Source organism: Numida meleagris, chromosome 8 (assembly GCF_002078875.1).
Source record: "Numida meleagris isolate 19003 breed g44 Domestic line chromosome 8, NumMel1.0, whole genome shotgun sequence".
Classification (NCBI taxonomy): domain Eukaryota; kingdom Metazoa; phylum Chordata; class Aves; order Galliformes; family Numididae; genus Numida; species Numida meleagris.
In genome coordinates this window covers 8841583-8860690 of record NC_034416.1, presented here as the reverse complement: position 1 = coordinate 8860690, position 19108 = coordinate 8841583, and the positions used below count along the sequence as shown (strand labels likewise).

The 19108-nt window shown below is 34.3% G+C and overlaps 1 protein-coding gene across 1 annotated transcript in view; it reads left to right on the top strand.

Annotated features, from left to right (window-relative positions):
• The window catches only part of LOC110403333 (connector enhancer of kinase suppressor of ras 2-like), a 169898-nt gene that overhangs the window by 140280 nt on the left and 10510 nt on the right, over positions 1-19108 (top strand). The window contains 5 exon segments of the mRNA XM_021406448.1: positions 752-800; positions 3477-3525; positions 4792-4967; positions 5799-5872; positions 11606-11677. Of these exon segments, the coding sequence (XP_021262123.1) occupies positions 752-800; positions 3477-3525; positions 4792-4967; positions 5799-5872; positions 11606-11677 (420 nt within the window).

The window sequence follows — 19108 nt, the reverse complement described above, 5'->3', positions numbered from 1 at the left end:
ATAGAATCATAGAAATATTTTATTTATATAGAATACCCAGAAAATAACTCAAAGGAAGATGCTTATTTATCAAACCAAGGCTAACTCAAATTTCTTCTGTGATGACATGGGAAGGAACCAAATTTGCAGTATATGGAACACATGTAAGCGTTTCCCTAAATGCCACATTCAAATGTTCAAATACATATCCATAAACTGTTAAATTTTGAAATGTGAATGAGACCTTGGGCATAGTCTTGTTGTCTAATTTATTTATTTGCATTTCTTTTTGTTGCTATTTGTTTAAAAATACTTGTTCCTTCCCAGTTTAGTATAAACACTAGTAGTCCATTATACCTGTGGCAAATTTTGCTGCTGTACAAAATGTACAAATAACAGCCCTGCAACAAAGAAACTTCAATTTATATCTCCTAAGAATCACTGAAAGAGGGAGGAACTGTGTTGTTTGCTTTTGAGTTTTGGCTGACGAAATTTGTGTATTTTAGGCCAGTTATTGAGATGGATGTTCTGAGATGATTTCTCTTTTTGAGTCAGAATATTGAGAATGACTTTATGTTTTTAAATAACTTTAACAAAAGTCATTGAAAATAATGTGTAAAGTTCCAAAGGGCCTCATATTTTAGGTGCTGCATTTTGAAAATGTAAATATATCTATTGGAATGCATTTGTAAATGCATACTTTGTGTGTTTATTATTATTCAGATTATTATTTCCTGTTGTTATTTGACATCTTTCTTCCTCTCTCTCCCAGATATGCTAGTTCTGCCATTGACCGTCAAGGAAGTACATCCATGAGGAAGGTAATGATTTACAAAATAAAACAGAGCCTAGGAATTTCTAAATTCAGAGAAGTATCTACTGCAACCGTAGTGGATTGAAGTGTATGGAGTACTTTTGGTTAAGGTTAATAGGAACCTTATTAGATATTCTAAGGCATGTATTAATTCTGAGAGGAGAACTGTAGTAAACTAGTTTGGAAAGGGACATCTTCCAATGTTGTCCTAAACGAAAAGAAAATTTTAACAGCTTTTAAGATATTTAAATAGTACACGTGCTCTAACAAGGATATTTAGTATTTAGATTTTCAAAGAGTTTTATAGTGCCAATTTTGAAGGTTTTTAACAGAAAATATCTAGACTTTTTAATCATTTCATATTTTGTCAAGTATTTCATTAAAAGAACAAACAGTGGAACCTTCAGTTATAAAATACCTTTTCTTCAGTCTGACAAGACTTCTTTTGCTAAGTGGACACTAACTTTTGTAAGCTACCAGATATCATTCTGCCTCCTAAGGATTCACGCAGTGATGCTCAATATCAGTGGCTGTAGTGGAAGGCCTATCACTAAATTTTCTGCAGTTTTCCTCCACCTGCCAATCCCTACCTTGTGTGCTGCCTCCCTTGGAAAGCACTCAAACCCGCTGCTGTTCCATGGGATCACAGTACTACAAGTAATTTAATACACGTAACCTGAGGAACTCAGCACTACGTGTTCCATGATTTGTGTACTTTGTTCTAGTGAATTCACCAATTGCTGTGTTCTGAACTTGTTAAAGTTTTCCCTTAAATTGTCTGTGGCTCAAAATAGCGGAGGTATGTGCTACCGGGTTTGCATTAATGACCTAGTTCCTTTCATCCTGACAGGTGACTGAATATCTAGTTCTCCAGGGCATTTTTTAAATGAAACCTAACTTTTCATTTGGTAATTCTGCAACACCTAGACAGCTTTCTTACTGCTTCACTGTGAATGTATTGAGGTCTCACTGATTTAGCTTCACATAGAAGACATTCAATTCTATCATTTTTTTCCATGATGTGCTTCTTGTTGATTGAGGTGGGGGTAGAGGCGTGCATTTTCTTTAACATTCTGCTTCATGTTGTGGTTTTTGAGTCAGAAGGTTAAATGCTAACAACCACAGTATGTTCTGTCATCAGCCTTTTTCCCGTAGCAACATTGACTCATTTTAAGTTGCAAGTTCTGACTGTTTTCTTATACTGTTTACCACAAAGTTATAATTATAAGTTAGTTTCTTTACCTCTCAGAATATGAAGCTTGAATTCTGTAAGTTAGCAGTGCCAATTAAACTTTTGTTTGCAAGGAATTGCAAATCTTTCACTTTCTCTAGTTTTATTGCTTTTAATACCTTGTATGTATGCATAAACAACACATACTAAGATTAAGTAACTTATATTTTTGGAAGCAAATATTTTCAATTCTTGTTGTTTTGCTGTACTTGAATTTTCATTATTTTTAAAACTTATACTGAATGATACATACCACTTCCTGGTGTGTATTCTAAAGCAGATATCCTCCGGCTGTTCATTTTCGTGAAGTTCTGTAATTAGAATTTTCAGATGTGATTAGATTTATAGAGTTCTACCTCAGTAATGTATTTTTTTACCCTAAACTGTGGAAAATTATGATGATTTTTCTTGCAGAAACAGACACCTGCTCTATGTTCATGCCTTTCTATGCAGAGAGAGGAAGGCTGAACAGGTTGTTTCAGTCATAGTCAGCACAGACCCCAGTTGGGACAATGTGACTGACTGGTTCTACTGCTGGGCCTTGTAGTACATTAATAAAATATCAGGTTTGCTCTGCATCTTTAATACTTTCTCATGGACTTAGTTCTGCTCTTCCATTTCCTGATTGTTTTTAACTATGTTTCCTGTAGTACAGGTACAAGCATTAATCTTTCTGTCTTCTGTAGTTCTCAAAAAAATAGATAAAATTGCAGCTGTCTTACAATGATACTATGCATGTACACTTACAGATCTTGTCACCTGTCAGACATGCAAGCTGGTGTTCTCTGAGCCAACTCTCTCACAAATAATTACTGATCACTGCAAGACGTGCCATTCAGTAGTGTGAGCTGGCTGTTGTTACAGGGAGGATACAAGTAGGCATGGATGTGTGCAAAACAATACCTTCCCCCTTTATTCTTATTTTGAACTAAACTTTGCTTATGTCTTCCAGGTAGTTGGGGTTCTATTTTCAGATGTTGGTTTCTTATAATGCTTAAATTGGAATCTTTCATTCTAAATATTAATTTTTTAATAATAATTTATTACTGTTAGTCCTCAGTTATATTAAATTGAATATTATGATATCTTTACTCTTAATATTTTGTTTCAGTTGCTTATAAGAACTTTGCGGCAAGCATTTGCTTTTTTAGCATGGCAATGCATGTTTATATCCTCAGTTTTCAAGTTACTGCATGTCTATTCAACCAGAGAATGCTAATGATTTGATTGCAAGAAGTGTGATTAATAAAAGAAAAAAATGAAATTTTAATTGGTAGTCTTACCACTGTTTTCTTTCTGTTGTTAATAATAGTAATAAAAAGAAATAAAAATAAGATCCTATGATAACTAATCCTAAGATAACCATGGAGATGGTAGTGAAAGCTGTTTCATGTTAATGCTATTATCTGTATTGGGTTTGTATAATTCCCCCTTTTTTTTTCTTTATTACAGTCATTCCATTACGCTTCTCTCAGGGTAAGATCCAGAAAATGGTCAAAAGGTAATTTCTTCAAATTAACACTCTGAAAGCAGAAAATGAGAGTTCTTAACTGATAATAAACATGCTCAATCAAGTGCCGAAGTTCATCTTAATTCCAATATTTCTAAACTTGATAGTAAATACCAAAGTAAGTAAGCAAATAAATGTTTTTTAGGTAGCATAGATATAATGTTGCTAGTCTCAGTGGTAAAATTTTCTCTGACTTAGGTAGCAGGAAGGTAGTATATGTATATTTTGCCATTTCCTTTTGCTCTGATTCTTTTTCCATTCATGGCCTGTTTGAGACTGTTAAAGCAATAAACTGAAGAAAAGTAGTTACAGCATAATACATTCATTTGAATGTATATAGCCAGAGATCTGTTTATTGTCATGTTTTAGTCTCCTAGGAAAATTTTCCTTTACATTTACCAGACAATTTTAATGCTTCAAACTGGACATAGCACAGTATATTATTCTGATAAGAACTAAATTTTAAGAGCTTGGTTGGGGAATGTTTCAGAACAAAGGATGATGTTTTGATGTCATCTAAACTTAATTGTTTCACATTTGTAGATTAAATATAATTATTGTAGCAGTACAAACTTGATTTTTCACAGAAAAAATGTCTAAGATTTTAAAGAAATTTCCTACAAGATCTTTTTAAGGAAAAATGATACCGTAACTATGAAAAGTGTTCTTTTTAATTTTGCAAAAGACACTATAACTTTAAGCCTTTTAATTAGAGTATGTTGAAATAGAACGACAAAAAGAAGAAAAACAACAGCAAAATAACAAACAAAACCCAACACTTTTCTTGGTGCTGTGAATTCAAAAACAATCTAATGTGGTTAAAATAGTATTGTGCCATTAAGTTCAGTACAGGAGAAATGTAGGCATGTGCATTTTTATGAACATGGATTTTTCTTTCTTATAGTCTATAAATATTAACTACGAAAAATGAGTTTAAAATCTCCCAGAATTTGAAAATGATGAATATGAAATGATGATGACCATCTTATCAGTTAAAAATGCAGTCCTAAAAGGAACAGGTCCTCTGGGGATTAAATATGCCATTACATAAAAAGGCTCTTTTTGTTTTGTAATCATTTAGAAACCAACATTGTAGAGCATTGTGGAATTTGGAAACAGTTAATTCAATCTCCTCTCTGAAATCGGACAGGAATTGGCTTGAAGACTTTTGAATGGATTTATCGTTTAAAACTAGTAATGTAGCCATACTGAGAATAGCATTCAGAGAGATGTCTCACACTACTGTTGTGTCCTCAGGGAGCTCTCTGACAAGTGGGAGCAGAAGACGAATTTCCTGCAAAGACTTGGGGCACGGGGATTGTGAAGGCTGGCTGTGGAAAAAAAAGGATGCCAAAGGTTACTTCACACAGAAGTGGAAAAAGTACTGGTTTATTTTGAAGGATTCTTCCTTGTACTGGTACACAAACCAGAATGTAAGTATACTCTGTGTTTGGAGAAAGCCTAAATTAAACCTTAATTTTTATCATTCTTTTGAATAAAATCTATAAATATTAGAGAACAGCCACTTCAGTTGCCAGGTCTGGTTCACTTGAGCTGGAAATACTTCAATTGGAATTATTTCTGAATTATTCAAAACTGAAGGCCAAGCTTACTAAAAAGGAGAGGTTCATGGTTCTCTTAAAGTAACAAATATATCAGTGGTTAATATTTTTCCAAGTTAGTATTTATTTGGACTAATACAATGCTTACACAGCTTCTGTTTTTCAACAATCTGACTGATGTTACTGTATCTCCTTGCTTTTTCTGGCAAACTAATTCAAGAGAAATAAGAAGTGACAAGAAGTACTTTCTAGTTATTACTTTTCCATTTAAACACCAGTGAGCTCACTGTAGGAACCTCCTCAGTTATTACCAGAAGGACAGATCATTTGTAAAATCATGGCTTTAATGCAAAACAGTTTCGGTGTGTAGACTATATGATGAAAAAACTGAGATTTTTTCTCTGTGGCTGTTAATATCCTGAATGCTATACTAGGTGCTTTATGTGATGCTTAAAGGTTTTGTGTAATCAAAGGGAATTTAGGATGACTGCAGCTCCCTTAAGGGGCAGTCAATTTATTTACTTCATAAAAATTTCTGACATTGTATGATCAAGTAAACTAAATGTTTAATAAAATTATCTTAGGGAAAATATGTTAGGTATTTCAGTTGATAGGGTGGTTGTATAAGACATAAATGGCTACTGTTTGTTTCTCTCTTCAGCTGTGTGTTCTTCCTCACTATCACTTCTTCTCTTTTGATAGGATGAAAAAGCAGAAGGATTCATTAGCTTACCTGAGTTCAGGATAGATAGAGCAACTGAATGCAGAAAAAAACAGTAAGTAATGTGTCAGTTATGCTTTTAAATTAAAGTGTCACTCTTGGAAGAATATTGTGTATAATAGTGAGAACTCAGAAAGAAATCCTTGAAATCTGTAAACAGCACATCATAAGCCCACCTAAGCTTTAGTGTTTCTCTTTATTTTAAAAGATGCAATTTAATGTAAATTCTATAAGCCTTCTTACAAAAAATTGAATTATGCTTTAATCAACTTTCCAGATAGCCAAGTTCCAACTTTAGTTAAATAAGTACAAGAAAAAAAAATGAATACATTAGCCAACAGATAAAACTTTCTTAGGTTCAGTATATTCTTCAGGATAAGAGTCAAATGCGCAAGAAACAATTACCATAGGAAATACCATAACAAGAGCTGGTGAATATAATCTCAATTTTCTCCGTTATGGATGAAATGTGTATATCCAATATTGAATTATTCTCAGTTGCTAAAATATTTCAGTTCCAAATACAAAAAGGAACACTGTGTTTCAGTTTTTCTGTTTCTTATGTGCATGTTGCTGCTACTGCATTATGTTCCCAGTAAAAAGCATATGTTAAGCTTTGCCATATAATTAATGACAGGCACTGTTTGCAGGCAGTGTTGGGATTGGAATTCATAGCTGTCAAGCAGTAAGTTTAACAATTCTAATGTTTTGAGACTAGCAGCTCATCAGTATCTCCTGAATATTTGCAGGCTGCACATAGATTTTTAAAACTTGCTACCCTCAGGAGCTACAGAGAATATATTTAAGATACTCTTACTAAAGCTTTCCTAGTTATCACTAAGCATCTTGAATTTTTGTCATGCTTTTATGATGACTAAACATGGTTTTGGTCTGAGGAATACATCTTACAACTATGAACACGCACACAAGAAAGTACAGAAGATGTGAATTACAGTAGAAACTGCTGATTAGCAAATCAAATCTCTTCAATTGCGTGTTCTTGTCTGAAGGTGTTATTACTGTCTGTCTGAGAAGATGATAGTGCAATTTATACTTCTGATACTTCTTTCAACTGAGACTATCACTGAAGAAATTTAACGTGAACTGAGCACTATAAATTCCTCTGTGGAACAAGTAGATATTAATAATAATATTGAACAAAAATACAGGAAAAAAACATCCTTTTGTTAAAACACTTAACAAATTTCAGTGAATTAACGAAGATCAAACAGAGGGTCATTGTGCACAGCTAGAAATATCTTCCAGAGCTTTAATCTTAGCATTTCTTACAGAACAATTTCAGTAGGGTATATGCACAGAAAAAGTCTGATTAACTAAAACTTTGAACACAACTGAAAGCTGAGTACCTTCAGGCTTTGAATACTTTCAAAAAGATGTAGGTCCAGGGGTAAAAGTATAATGAAGATGTCAATAGTATTCCCATTGTTCACTGAGCAGAATTTCCCTTTGATTTCTTCCTGGGCTATCCTTTACATATTTGCCCTATCATAAAATCTACATGTTATACTTGATACTCTTTTACCTGCTTTTCCAAAAACTGAAGAGAAAGCACATCTGGTGTTGCATTCACTTATGTTTCAGTATATGAAGTATATGTGAATGGCAGGCCCTGCTTGTGTTACAGCTCTAATTCATGGCCTCTATAAGTGCACTTATAAAGCACTTATTGATCCTCTTCGATGTTGCCTTACTGAGGACAGGACTGAGCATGATTGATATTGCCTGATTCTGCTGAGAAGCTAATGATTCTGGTGAGCCTGGGGACACAATTCTGTGACCTGATTCTTCCTCTTTCCTTTTGCAAATAAGGTGATGTTGACCCATTCTAAATAAGCTTAATCTGGAAAAGCTCATTCTTGTCTCTACTGGACTACAACGAAACACTTCAGCTAGGATTTTCTTGCCTCCTTTTAAGAGAGCTAGGGAAAGATTTTACAGGATCTGTTCTTGCTACTTTCCACTCTAGAATATACTAGTCATGTAATAATGTTTTTTAGTAGGTGTTGTAATATAACCTGTTTCACTGAAACCTTGAAATATGGAAAAGGAAGTCTGATTGTGTTCTTACTTCTATATGATTCATTTTAACTGTTCAAAAATTAGTAAATCAATTGTCTTGACAGTTAGTAAGGATGGGAAATAAACCTTATTCTTTATGATATTTTAGGTAGGTTCTTGCACTTAGAAATAAATTAAAACTATCTGAAAGAGCACTTAGTTTCTTAGTACATCAGAGAAGTCCAGCAAAATTCACATTAGGTTTCTTTCAGTTCTCTCAAAAAATCTTTATGGCACTCAGCTTGGATTTCTCCTCAAATTTGTCTTATTTTCAGAGCCATCAATGTGAAATGTTCAAAGACGAAGAGTTACCCTTTTGAACAAAAGAATTTGAAGTCTATCTAAAATAATGTCTTTTATTTTTAGATTGTAGATTATCTTATCCAGTGTTCTATCAGATGGGAAATGCTGTTTTACAGTGTGACTGTTACTGATGTCCATAGTATACACTGAATGAAATAGCGTTAAGAAAGCTTTTACTAAAATATGTAGTCATTGAATGCATTATCCGTTATGGTTTGATGATTTGCCTCACTAATGCATTTAATGAAGGTACCCTGATTATTATACGAATCATGGCATTATCTCAGACTGGTTTAGCTCCCCAGGCTATATTTGGATGTAGAATGACCTTGTCCCTGCTAGAGGTGCTTTCTTGTTTTCACGCTGATAAACTTTCCATTGCTTTTGGGCAAAGCCTGCATCTTCGTGTTGAAGAATGATCACATTGTATTAGAAGTCTTAGTTACTTAAGTTTTTATGTGTCATAACATGAATATCACATTGTTTTCAAAGATAGTGATAATTACAATGTCCTGCGATGATTTGTTCGGCCAGATTAATGGAAATAAGGATATAATTAATTACTAACTAACGTATTGACTGAACTTCCAAAAATTTAAAAAGTGACCATTTAGGTTGTCAATCCAAGTTGAAACAGTGCAGCCAGAACTCTATATAAAATTTCATTGATATAATATATGTAGACCTTAGATTATCTTAAAAGTTGCTACAGTTTCAGTCATTTTGATTTTTGTTTTCTGATAACTTTGCAAAATGTATTATGTGCTACAGTGCCTGAAATAGCAGGGAACTTGATCTTAAGATGTAGGATGTTGTTCTCAGAACAGTATTCCTAAAAACTGAAATACACCTCTGGCCCCACATTACATGACAGCAAACTGGGAGAAGAGTTGATGCACTCAAGGACAGGGCTGTCGTTCAGGTGGATCTACACAGTCTAGGTGAATGGGTTGACAAGGGCCTTATAAAATCCATCAAGAACACTGCAAAGTTCTGCACTTGTGAATGAGCAGGCCCCTGCAGGGAGCTGCCTGGCTGGGGAGCAGCTCTTCTGAACCAGGCCTGACAGTTTTGGTAGACAGCAAAGCAAACAGCATTCAGTGTGGAGTGCTCCAAAAGAAGCCAAAGGTAAAAATACAGATATAATTCTTCTACATTATTCATTTTATCCCCACATATAGAATCATTTATCTGGAAACTTATCTGCAGTTTTTAATGGTAGTGTGTCTTCAAGCTTCTCAAGTAAGAGTCTTCATGACATTTCTGGGAGATGGATGTATTGTTGTCCTTTGCATCCCAGAAAGAGAACTGTGAAACACTGATAAGTTTCCACAGACCTGGGATCCTCAATTCATAAAAAGAAAAACCTGTTTACTTCAGAGTGTGTAATATATAATAGTACAGTATTGCTGTTGATAGTGCTTACCATTCAAGTGAATTTCAGAATATTAAAAAATATATATATTAATGAACATTTATGTAGTAACCATTTATGAAATCTGCCTGCTGTAACTTAGCGGAACAAGAGAATTTTTGCATAACAAGTCCATTCTGTACCTTAACTGAGGAAGGGCTCTTGTGAAAATATTGTGTTGAAATATATGATTGCAGACTGTATCACATTACATGAGCATAGTGGAACCAAATTTAAGATTTATCTGAAATCCTCTGACGATTAACAGGTTCACTTTGAGACTCTAATACTGGCATTTTAATACTTTTATGTATGTAAATTTCCTGTCTAGGAAAATAATCCTGTTTACAAGCAGAAACTCCATCATGTGATATTCTAACAGGATTAATCAAGAGGATTAGAATGCCTAGATCCACCACATAATCCTTTCCAATTCAAGTCAGTCCTTAAATCTCAAGGTTGGAAGATGGTTGGGCAAGTAGAAGACTAGAAGGTCAAGATGTTGCACAGTGTTTCCAACTAACTGCAAAGAGTAATGACATTTGGGAAAAGAATATACCCATAAATAACATATGCTTAGATCAAAATCTCTCACATTAAAATCTTAAAATTCAGTATATATGATTAGCAATTGTATGCCATCTAGTGGGCATCAGAAAAGTTTCCTTCCTATCTATGGATTTCCCATGCATTTTCTTTTCATTTTCAACGTACAAACTGCTTGAAATTTCTGGTATTGGTATTTACAGTAAATGCCAGAATATGCTGTGGTTTTGCTTGTGCTTTTTTTTTTTTTTTTTGGGCCAGCTAATGTTAATTAGTATTTTGATCTTTAATTAGTATTTTGATCTTTAAATAGTATTTTGATATTTTCATTTCATTAGAATATCCCATTTTTATAATAAGGGTCTTGTCACTTATCACATGATATAAATCAGCAGAAGTAAAGATTAGGATCTGCATTGAAATTGTCAATTCACATGTCAAAACAATACTTAAATATTTCTTACATCTTTTTGTGGATTTGAGATGTTTTATGATGAACCTTTGTGAAAGGGTAAACTTATAATTTTAATATACATGCAAACTCATGACAAAGGAAACTACAGAGAAATATAACTCCGCTACCTCATTCTTTTGCAAAACCTTTGTTAGGAAAGCCTTTTACTGTATGCATCTGCATTACCAGTATGCGTAAGAAAATAGGTGTGCCCAAGTCAAGTTTCTTCAGCTTTCAATCTCTAAAAATTGGAATTAATCATAGTCATTAATAAAGCACTCATTTGCATTTAAGCTATTAGTAGTGGAAAACATGCATAATCAGGTTTTTCATAATGTCATGTGTAATGATTTCTAATCTAATTCTTACATCTAGTGATTACCATATAAATGTCAGTATTTTAACCTAAATTCTATGTATGGTGGTTGATATTCTATTCTATTCATCTGCCAACTAATCAAAACAATAGTACTTAATGGTCTGAGTCTGTGGCTTCCTTGATAGCAATAATCCTTTTAATTATTATATTATTTAATTAATATAAAAATTGGCTGTCCTAAGTATTTCATTGAGTAGAACACAAACCACAGCCATGTGTGAGAAAATGTGGTGGGATCAAATTCATAGTCCTTTAGAGTTGTTGATCTTTGGAACACAACTCATATGTACTTAAATTTACTCAATAAGATTTTCAGATTCACCTAAGAAGATTTTAATGTATAACATCAGCAGTTATTGAATCGATTTACATTTGCAAATAATTCAAGTGCTTCTGAAACTTTTACAAAATATCAGGCTCAAAAATATAGATGTAAACAGATCAGTAGGAATCCATCTGTAAGTTTATTCAGCAAGAGACTCCGACTGAGCATTCAAAAGGCCTATTAAGCCTGAAACGTGCTGAAGAATTATGGTGAACATCAGACTTATGTGTCTGTAGACAAGATGCTTGAAAGAAAAGATATTTTTTCTTCTTTGTATTTGCTTTCTAGTGCCTTCAAAGCATGTCACCCCAAAATAAAGAGTTTCTACTTTGCAACAGACTGCCTTGAAGAAATGAATAGGTAAGTAATATATTCTTTTTCTTGATACACCAACAAATGAAAATAATACTTAATCTCACATAGAAGTGTGCTCCTGGAGCATGATGTACTGCTGATTGATAGTGTTCTCAATGTAGTCCATTCTGGTCTTCCACTAGTTTTATTATGTACAGCATTACACTGTGTGGCTTATTTTGTTGGCTGGAATTTTTTGTCATGCCACATAGCATAATTCTGTAAAGGTGTTAGGAAAGTTAGCTGTGTTGGTCTCATCTAAGTTCATTAACATTTGTGAGTTTTTTATGACACTTTGATTTTTTTCATCAACGCTGAAAATATCCTTATAGATGTTATGCTCTAACAGTTTCTGGTATGTAAAAACAATGCATGCCTACCAAAGCTTCTACTGAGAGTAACTTGCATTATGGGCAAAGATAGTTTTAAGTGAGTTCTGTCAGTTCATAGTACCATAATGCCACCAAAAGCCTGTGAAAAGCAATTTGAAATAGTTTTTTAAACAGAAATAGGACTAATGAGATGCCTTTATTCTTCATGTCAAAATATTTTTTTTAAAACAAGAAAGAAAATAAAAGAAAAATTTAATTTGATCAATTGTACCACTCTCCCAATAAAGCTAGCAGAGTTGTATTGGTAGTGTTCCTGTGTACTGTCAAATGTCCTTGGCTGTGCTGGGAGGGCATTCAAGGCCCTGAACAACCTGATCCAAAATTAAAGTTGGCTCTGCAGTGGGTAGGCTGTGGGAACAGATGACCTCCTGAGATGTCTTCCAACCTAAATTACCTTGTGCTTCTATCCTGTGACTCAGTGATGAAGGCAGAGGTTAGATAAAGGTGGGGATGTGCCTGTGAGGATCAAAGACAGAGTCAAATGTTCTACCTCCTCCTGCTACTTCAGGAATTTGTTTATTCACAGCTGGGGTAAAAAGCAAGGACACATGGGAAAACTTTGCCATACTTTGAAGTCTTAAATCTTTCATGGCATAGACTGCTGAAACTTTGAAATTTCGTTAGTTTTCTCTGTTCGAAGGGTTAGGCTGAACTACCTCCAGGATACAGATGGATTTTTTTCTTCAGAACAATAATGTCAAAATATTATTTTTAAACTGCATAAGATTAGATGTATTGAAACAGTTCAGGCCAGTTCATCATTCATTAAGGATGATGATGAGGAGGAGGAGGTTCAGTTCTCAGGAGTATCTCATTGTAGTGAGCTATACCACTTGATGGATTTTTTTTTAATAATAATTTACTGCAAAATATTTTTTTCCATTGTTAGCAATGTTTCATTATTTGGTTATGTAATCTGGCTGAGATTTATTTTGTACAAAACTGAAGTGAGGATCTTCTGCTACATTTAAATACGCATGGTTTCTCCCTTAATTTTAGCTACTTTGATAGATATGATTTATTGAAGTGCCATTGATCAGCTCTCTCTATTATACCATAAAATTTTCTGACTCGAGGAAAACCAGGAAGTGTTGATGTACATTCAATAAAATATCCATTGATTTTCCTACACTAGGGAGACAACACAGCTGTCTTTATGACAGTTTACAGCCTTTGTGGAGCATAACAGTTGGTTAGGTGCCAGGACCTGTTTTCATATCATGCTGCCACAATAGTTCAGAATTAACTAGAGCCTTTTTTTCTAACTTTTAAGATCTGTTTTCCGTGAGAGAAGACAAAGAAGGGTGAAGTTTCCCCTTGAATTTTTTTTGCAGTATTTTTCCACCAGAAGTGTTATTCCAGTGGGGTAATTGTAATTCACTCAGCAACCCAAATGATGGATTGCAATGCTGCCTCTGTAAAATCTCTGGGCATCCCCTGCAGCCTTTATATACTTCCTGGAATTCCTTGTCCCAGACATCATGTCTGATATTTGAAAGGAGTAAGCAAGATTCATAGATAAAAATGCACCTAAAAAACTAATTTCATAAACTGTTATCTTTCCACCAAATTGCTTACCATGTAATCTAAGGAAATACGGCAAATACTTTCTATCGTGTCTCATAATACTGCTGTCTCCACAAAATTTAACTGGATTTTCCATGTTTACACTGAAAAGAATCTTAATATGTAGAAGAGGAAAGTAGCATTTCTTCATTCATGATGTAGCAAACATACAGCTTTTCTTTCTACTGCATTTACCGCCAGCTTTTTTTTTAACAGCTTTTTATATTCAATTTCTTATTCCAGATTCACTGTTTGCTAGATTGGATTTTTTTTTACACTCCAGAATATTGGAATCTGCCTTTAATACTGCATGGCTTTTGGAAGTACTATCCACTGATGGGTAGTAATTGATTTGTATGTAGCAGATAGCGTTGTTCTTTTGCAGCAGAATTTTTGCCTGCTGTGTAGCATGTTGCAGACAGACTTTGCTTTGCAAAATTAATGCTCATGCTGTTTTGTCATAACATGAGCATAGCTGTGTTCTTAGAAATGAATTAATAATGAAATTGATGAACTCAAATTTTGCTTGCCATGGTCATGTGGTATTCCAAGCTTGTTAAAGCCTTATTTCACAGAAGTGCTTCATCTGTTCCCAGACCATGTATAACCTATTTATAGCTTTAATACTCCTAAGGAAATTAGCATTGAATTTAATTTTCAGTTGTTTTACAATGTCTATTTTATTTAAAATTTTCTTGTGATTGAAGTGTGAAGTTCATTTACAATCTCCTTGTAGACTACAAATGTTAAAGGAAGAAAAAAAACATCCTCCTGTTATAGGCTGAATAATTTGACCACCCTTGATTTGAATAGCTGGGTTAACTTCATGATATTAATAATTCCATAAATCTTTGCCATTCATTCAAAAATACACTACCCACTGAAACCTAAAATGATGATAAATTCATTTTGGAGGAATCATTTCCAATATTTTCCAAGTAAAGATCTGAAAGTCTGTGAAACATCATTCGTCTTAAAAAGAAACTTCTTGAATGTTGATATATTATGAATTAAACTTCTGTTCAATATAAGCAAATTTCAGGGTGCGTATCTTCTGTATTTTTACGTATGGTGTATAACAAGAGAGTTACTCCAAACTTTCTCTAAGCCATCTTTATTAATAAAGTTCATTCAGCTGTCTTCCTTAAAGTTGGGGCATGTTAGTGTCATTGTCAGCTCTTTGCCAGCTCAGATGGTAGGCTAGTATTTGTGCATGTATTACAGTTTTAATTTACTTTTAATCTTTCTTTATGAATAAGCTAACACGTAAGGAAAGATCTTGGCAACTAAAGAATTCTGACCTGTTAAACATATACCCCTGTTAGACACTGCCTCTCATGAACAAGTGAATGGAGGACTATCTGTGTCAGACCTGTCTGTCCTTATTTACAAGTCTTTAAGAAATTGATCTGTGTAAGTTAGTAAAGAGCTCTTACTCTCCAGTCTCTTGCCCAGTGAAATTATGGGGAGTATGAAAGATACTTTACAGGTGGAAATCCCTGAATTGGCACCTACCAATGGTGCTGTAAATTAACAGGAACAGCAGATTTTTCCTTTCTTTCTTTATATCTTCCTACAAACTTGTTTCAAATTCAGGAAAAATGCAGTCACTCCTAAGACCACTTCAAGGCTCTAAATTATTGTGCTCACATAACAACTCATAAGTTGCAGCGCAAGTAAAAAAAAATTTCTGATCAGAAGTTGCAGGCCCCAGAGGTTGGATGAAACCATTACATATGTGGGAGTGAACAGTGCGGTAGTACAGCTGCAGCACTCAGTCTGGGGAAAATGCTGCACTAGGAAGTGGCAGTACAGAGCTGTATGTCTTCAAAGTCTCCTTTTTTTGGTAAGCCACCAAGTCTTCCTTCTATGGTTTATGGACTACTTTCCACAGACTTGTGCGCTATCATTTCTCCCTTGACACAGATTGTGAACCACTGGTTTCTAGTATTACATTAGAAGAGTTTAAAGGAGTTTGCAAAACACAATTGCAATTATCCAATACACAGTCCAGATTAGCATTCAGGTATGAATTTATCCCTAATGTGCAGGAGCTAGGATTTGCATTGGCTGAAACTAAAAAATTAACTTAATCAGATTCTGCTAGAAATAATACCATTGTGAATCTATATAGCTGTTCTGGGAGCCAAACAGTTCATCTGCATTTAATAGGGCAGTGTTTTTGAGAACAGTGCTATACCTCTCAGTGATAAATGAACATGCATTATATTCACATATGGTAATGTTATACTGGAGATACTAACCCAACATTGCAAAAACTGGAATTTTTAAGAACAGGATGAAGTAGTGGCTATAACTATATAAATCAGGCCTTTAACAGTATTGTTTGGCCTGTTTGATTTGCTTTCTCTGAGAGTATCTGGAAATAACATGACACAATTTCAGAAGTAAATCATCCCATTCCTTAACAATATTCTGCCTCCTGCCTCCAAACCCCCAAACCTCATCCATATCTTTTCAGGTCATAGGAAACTCAGATTCTCTTTCTCATGAAGAATTTTTTATTTCTCCAAAGTTTTTTGAAGGGCAGTAACTTTTACTAGCATACAAGCTTGAATAACTGCATAAAATTACAGCACGCATTAAGCGTTGTGAAATCCTGGCTTGGATTTTTCAGCTTCCCATTCATTACCAGCACCGTCATAAAGATGGAAAAGAATACAGTATGGATGCACATGCTGGAGCATCTACAATGGCATAGTAAAGGAAGTGGTAGAGGGAGGCAACAACTATGACTTGCCTATGGGTGGATGCTGAAAAAGTCTGGTGAATTATCCACAGTAGACTGGTAAATCTATGGGACAAGACTACATTAGGGTGACATTCAGTAGCTGCATTTCATTAATGAAGACAATATTTTAGTTTCTTCTTAATTGATTCATCTAATTGATTCCCTTAGGTATCAGCATGGCAATCCAAGTTCATCTCAGAAATGGCTACTCCTTTTGCTTTGCCTAGGCAGTGTTAGAGCTGCTACAAATGTGTTTGGAAATGTATTTGAAATTTGGCAAGGCACATTCCAGTTGAGTGAGTTTCTGTGACGGTTCTGGTAGATTTCCTGAGGCTTTTATTTGAAACTGTAGTCTATCATAAAGTTATTGTGTGTATATTCTCTGTGTTACACAATTATATTTGTACACTAAAATGCTATTTTATTTATTACCACAAGGGTTATTTATTTGCCACAGAAGCAGTGAATTTTATTGTCTATCATCCAGCAGGAATTAAAAACACAAAAACAAACAAACAAAAAAGAACTGAAACAAAAGAGACTTCTGACCACAAAGGCCTAGATGTGCATTCAGTTGACAGAGTGAAGATATAAAAATATATATATATTCCACATTAAGTGCATGAAGTAGATGCACATGCAAAGAGGGCATAAATTGCTATGGTTCACTTGTCAATTCTTAAAGTGTCTGGGTTTTCTTTTTCATATTTTTCCAGCCTGACAAATCTAAGAAGACAATGCATGAAACAAGATCAACAGAGTCATGTCAAATTATCAAATCAGAGAGTACTTACAGTTTATGCCTTGAATGATTTTACTTAACAAATTCCAGCAACTGTGACAAATAAAATAGTAGAAATGCAGGCTGTTGAGAGTTGATGTATTTGGAGAGATGAGCTCATTGAGAAAACTGTTCAGTGCTGTGTGTCAACGTGAGACATCAGTTATGTGTTTGGGCTTATTTTATGTAGAGAAAAAAAAAAGGAATAATTTCAGCCATACCTATTACATTAACTTTTTTTCATTTAAATGAGGGCGTTACCTATTCAGCCTTAGTGAATGGTGAAAATAATGTACCCTTAGAGCCTAAAAGGGAAACATTGATTTTTCAGACATCCATTAAGAAAGACTAGTCGGAAAGAAGCCAGTGTACCAAATACAAAATTGATTTTAAAATATTATTCTGTATTGCAAATAATTTTACGGTGAACTCTGGAATCCAATTATCTCAGTGGTCCAAGAGGATATAGTACAAAGTTTATAACCTGAAAATAAATATAGAATCATAGAATCATATAAATTGCACTAAATAAATTGTAAGTATGAAATAGATGGTTCAAGAGGATCTATATTTTAATAAACTAAAAGATAACTTGATTAAGTTGAATTTAACTTCCACTACAATTCTGTTTTTTTTTCTTTTAGCCAAATAATCTGTAGCATAGGTGCAATCCCAAAAGTGAAGAAAGATACATTCCTGCTCTGAAATTTTTAAAATACAAACCTGTGATGACTTGGAAGTGCAAGTACTAATTGATGAAAAGATATGAGAAAGATAAGAAACGGGTTTTAAATATAACTCTGTATTGATTTATTGTGTGCTTTAACATCTTGGTATTTCATTGGTTTCATTTTTAAGGGAACACTTAAGAAAAATGAATAGTTAAGGGGAAGGGGTTATTTCTTGAGTTTACACCTTTTCAGGATATATCCATTTTTTCCTTTTTCACTTGAAATAAATTAAAAAAAAAATGTTCCAAGGCTTTTTTTCACTTCTATTTACCTTGTTCTGGACTGTTAGAAAGAAATAGCCAAGTGGATGAAGTCTGACTCAGAAAAATACTCCTTTACCCTAAATACAGGCATTAAACATTTATTCTCTGCCTATGAGGAAGCTGTCCTTTTTGATACCAGTACTACTTTTTCATGGTAGCACCTTGCTATAAATTAACAGTACTGCTTTTTTTTATACTTTCCTATTTATTCCCCGACTCAAATGCATGTTCCTTATCCTACCATTTCTCCCACATTTTTGCAGTATCTCAGTTTTTTTTTTGTTTGTTTGTTTGTTTTGGTTTTTTTTTTGGTCTGTGGTTTTCTTTTCTCAGATTTTGGCCCTTGCCCACATCACTATTTTTTCACCTGACTTCCTTTAACAACTTTAAGCAATTCAGCTGGTTAGCACTTAGTTTTCAAGGAAATGATTTTTTTTCTAAAACCATTGATAAAAATGTACATCCTTTCATAAATTGGTTCTGTCTTTGACCAGACCCTCTTAAAATGAAGAACTGATCTGGGAGTTCTTGTTGCCTTCAGTCCCAGGGACTCGCGCTGACCTTGGCTTGGCTCATTGTTGTACTCAGCTGGAGGAGTTGTAACAGCAAACAGAAACTTGCTGCATTTGTAAAATGAGTGGTGGCATGTTATTGTTTTTTAATACAGTCTTCCTGGACAGTGAAGCTGTATAAAAATGTTTTTCTGTTTGTTCGGTCCATTTTAACATTTCTCCAGTGTTCTTATTAAATGATCGGTAGGAGAGTGTGCTGCTGACTCCTGACAACTCAGGGCATTTCAAGCATGACTCACTCTTCAGTATCAACTTCTGATTATTGTCACAGCTACTTAGTTCACGACTGCCCTCGGTGTCTTTGTAAACATCCCTTTCCAGGCCTTGGGGTAGAATCAGACTTGCAGAACAGTCCCTGGGCTGCAACCCCCTGGTACTAA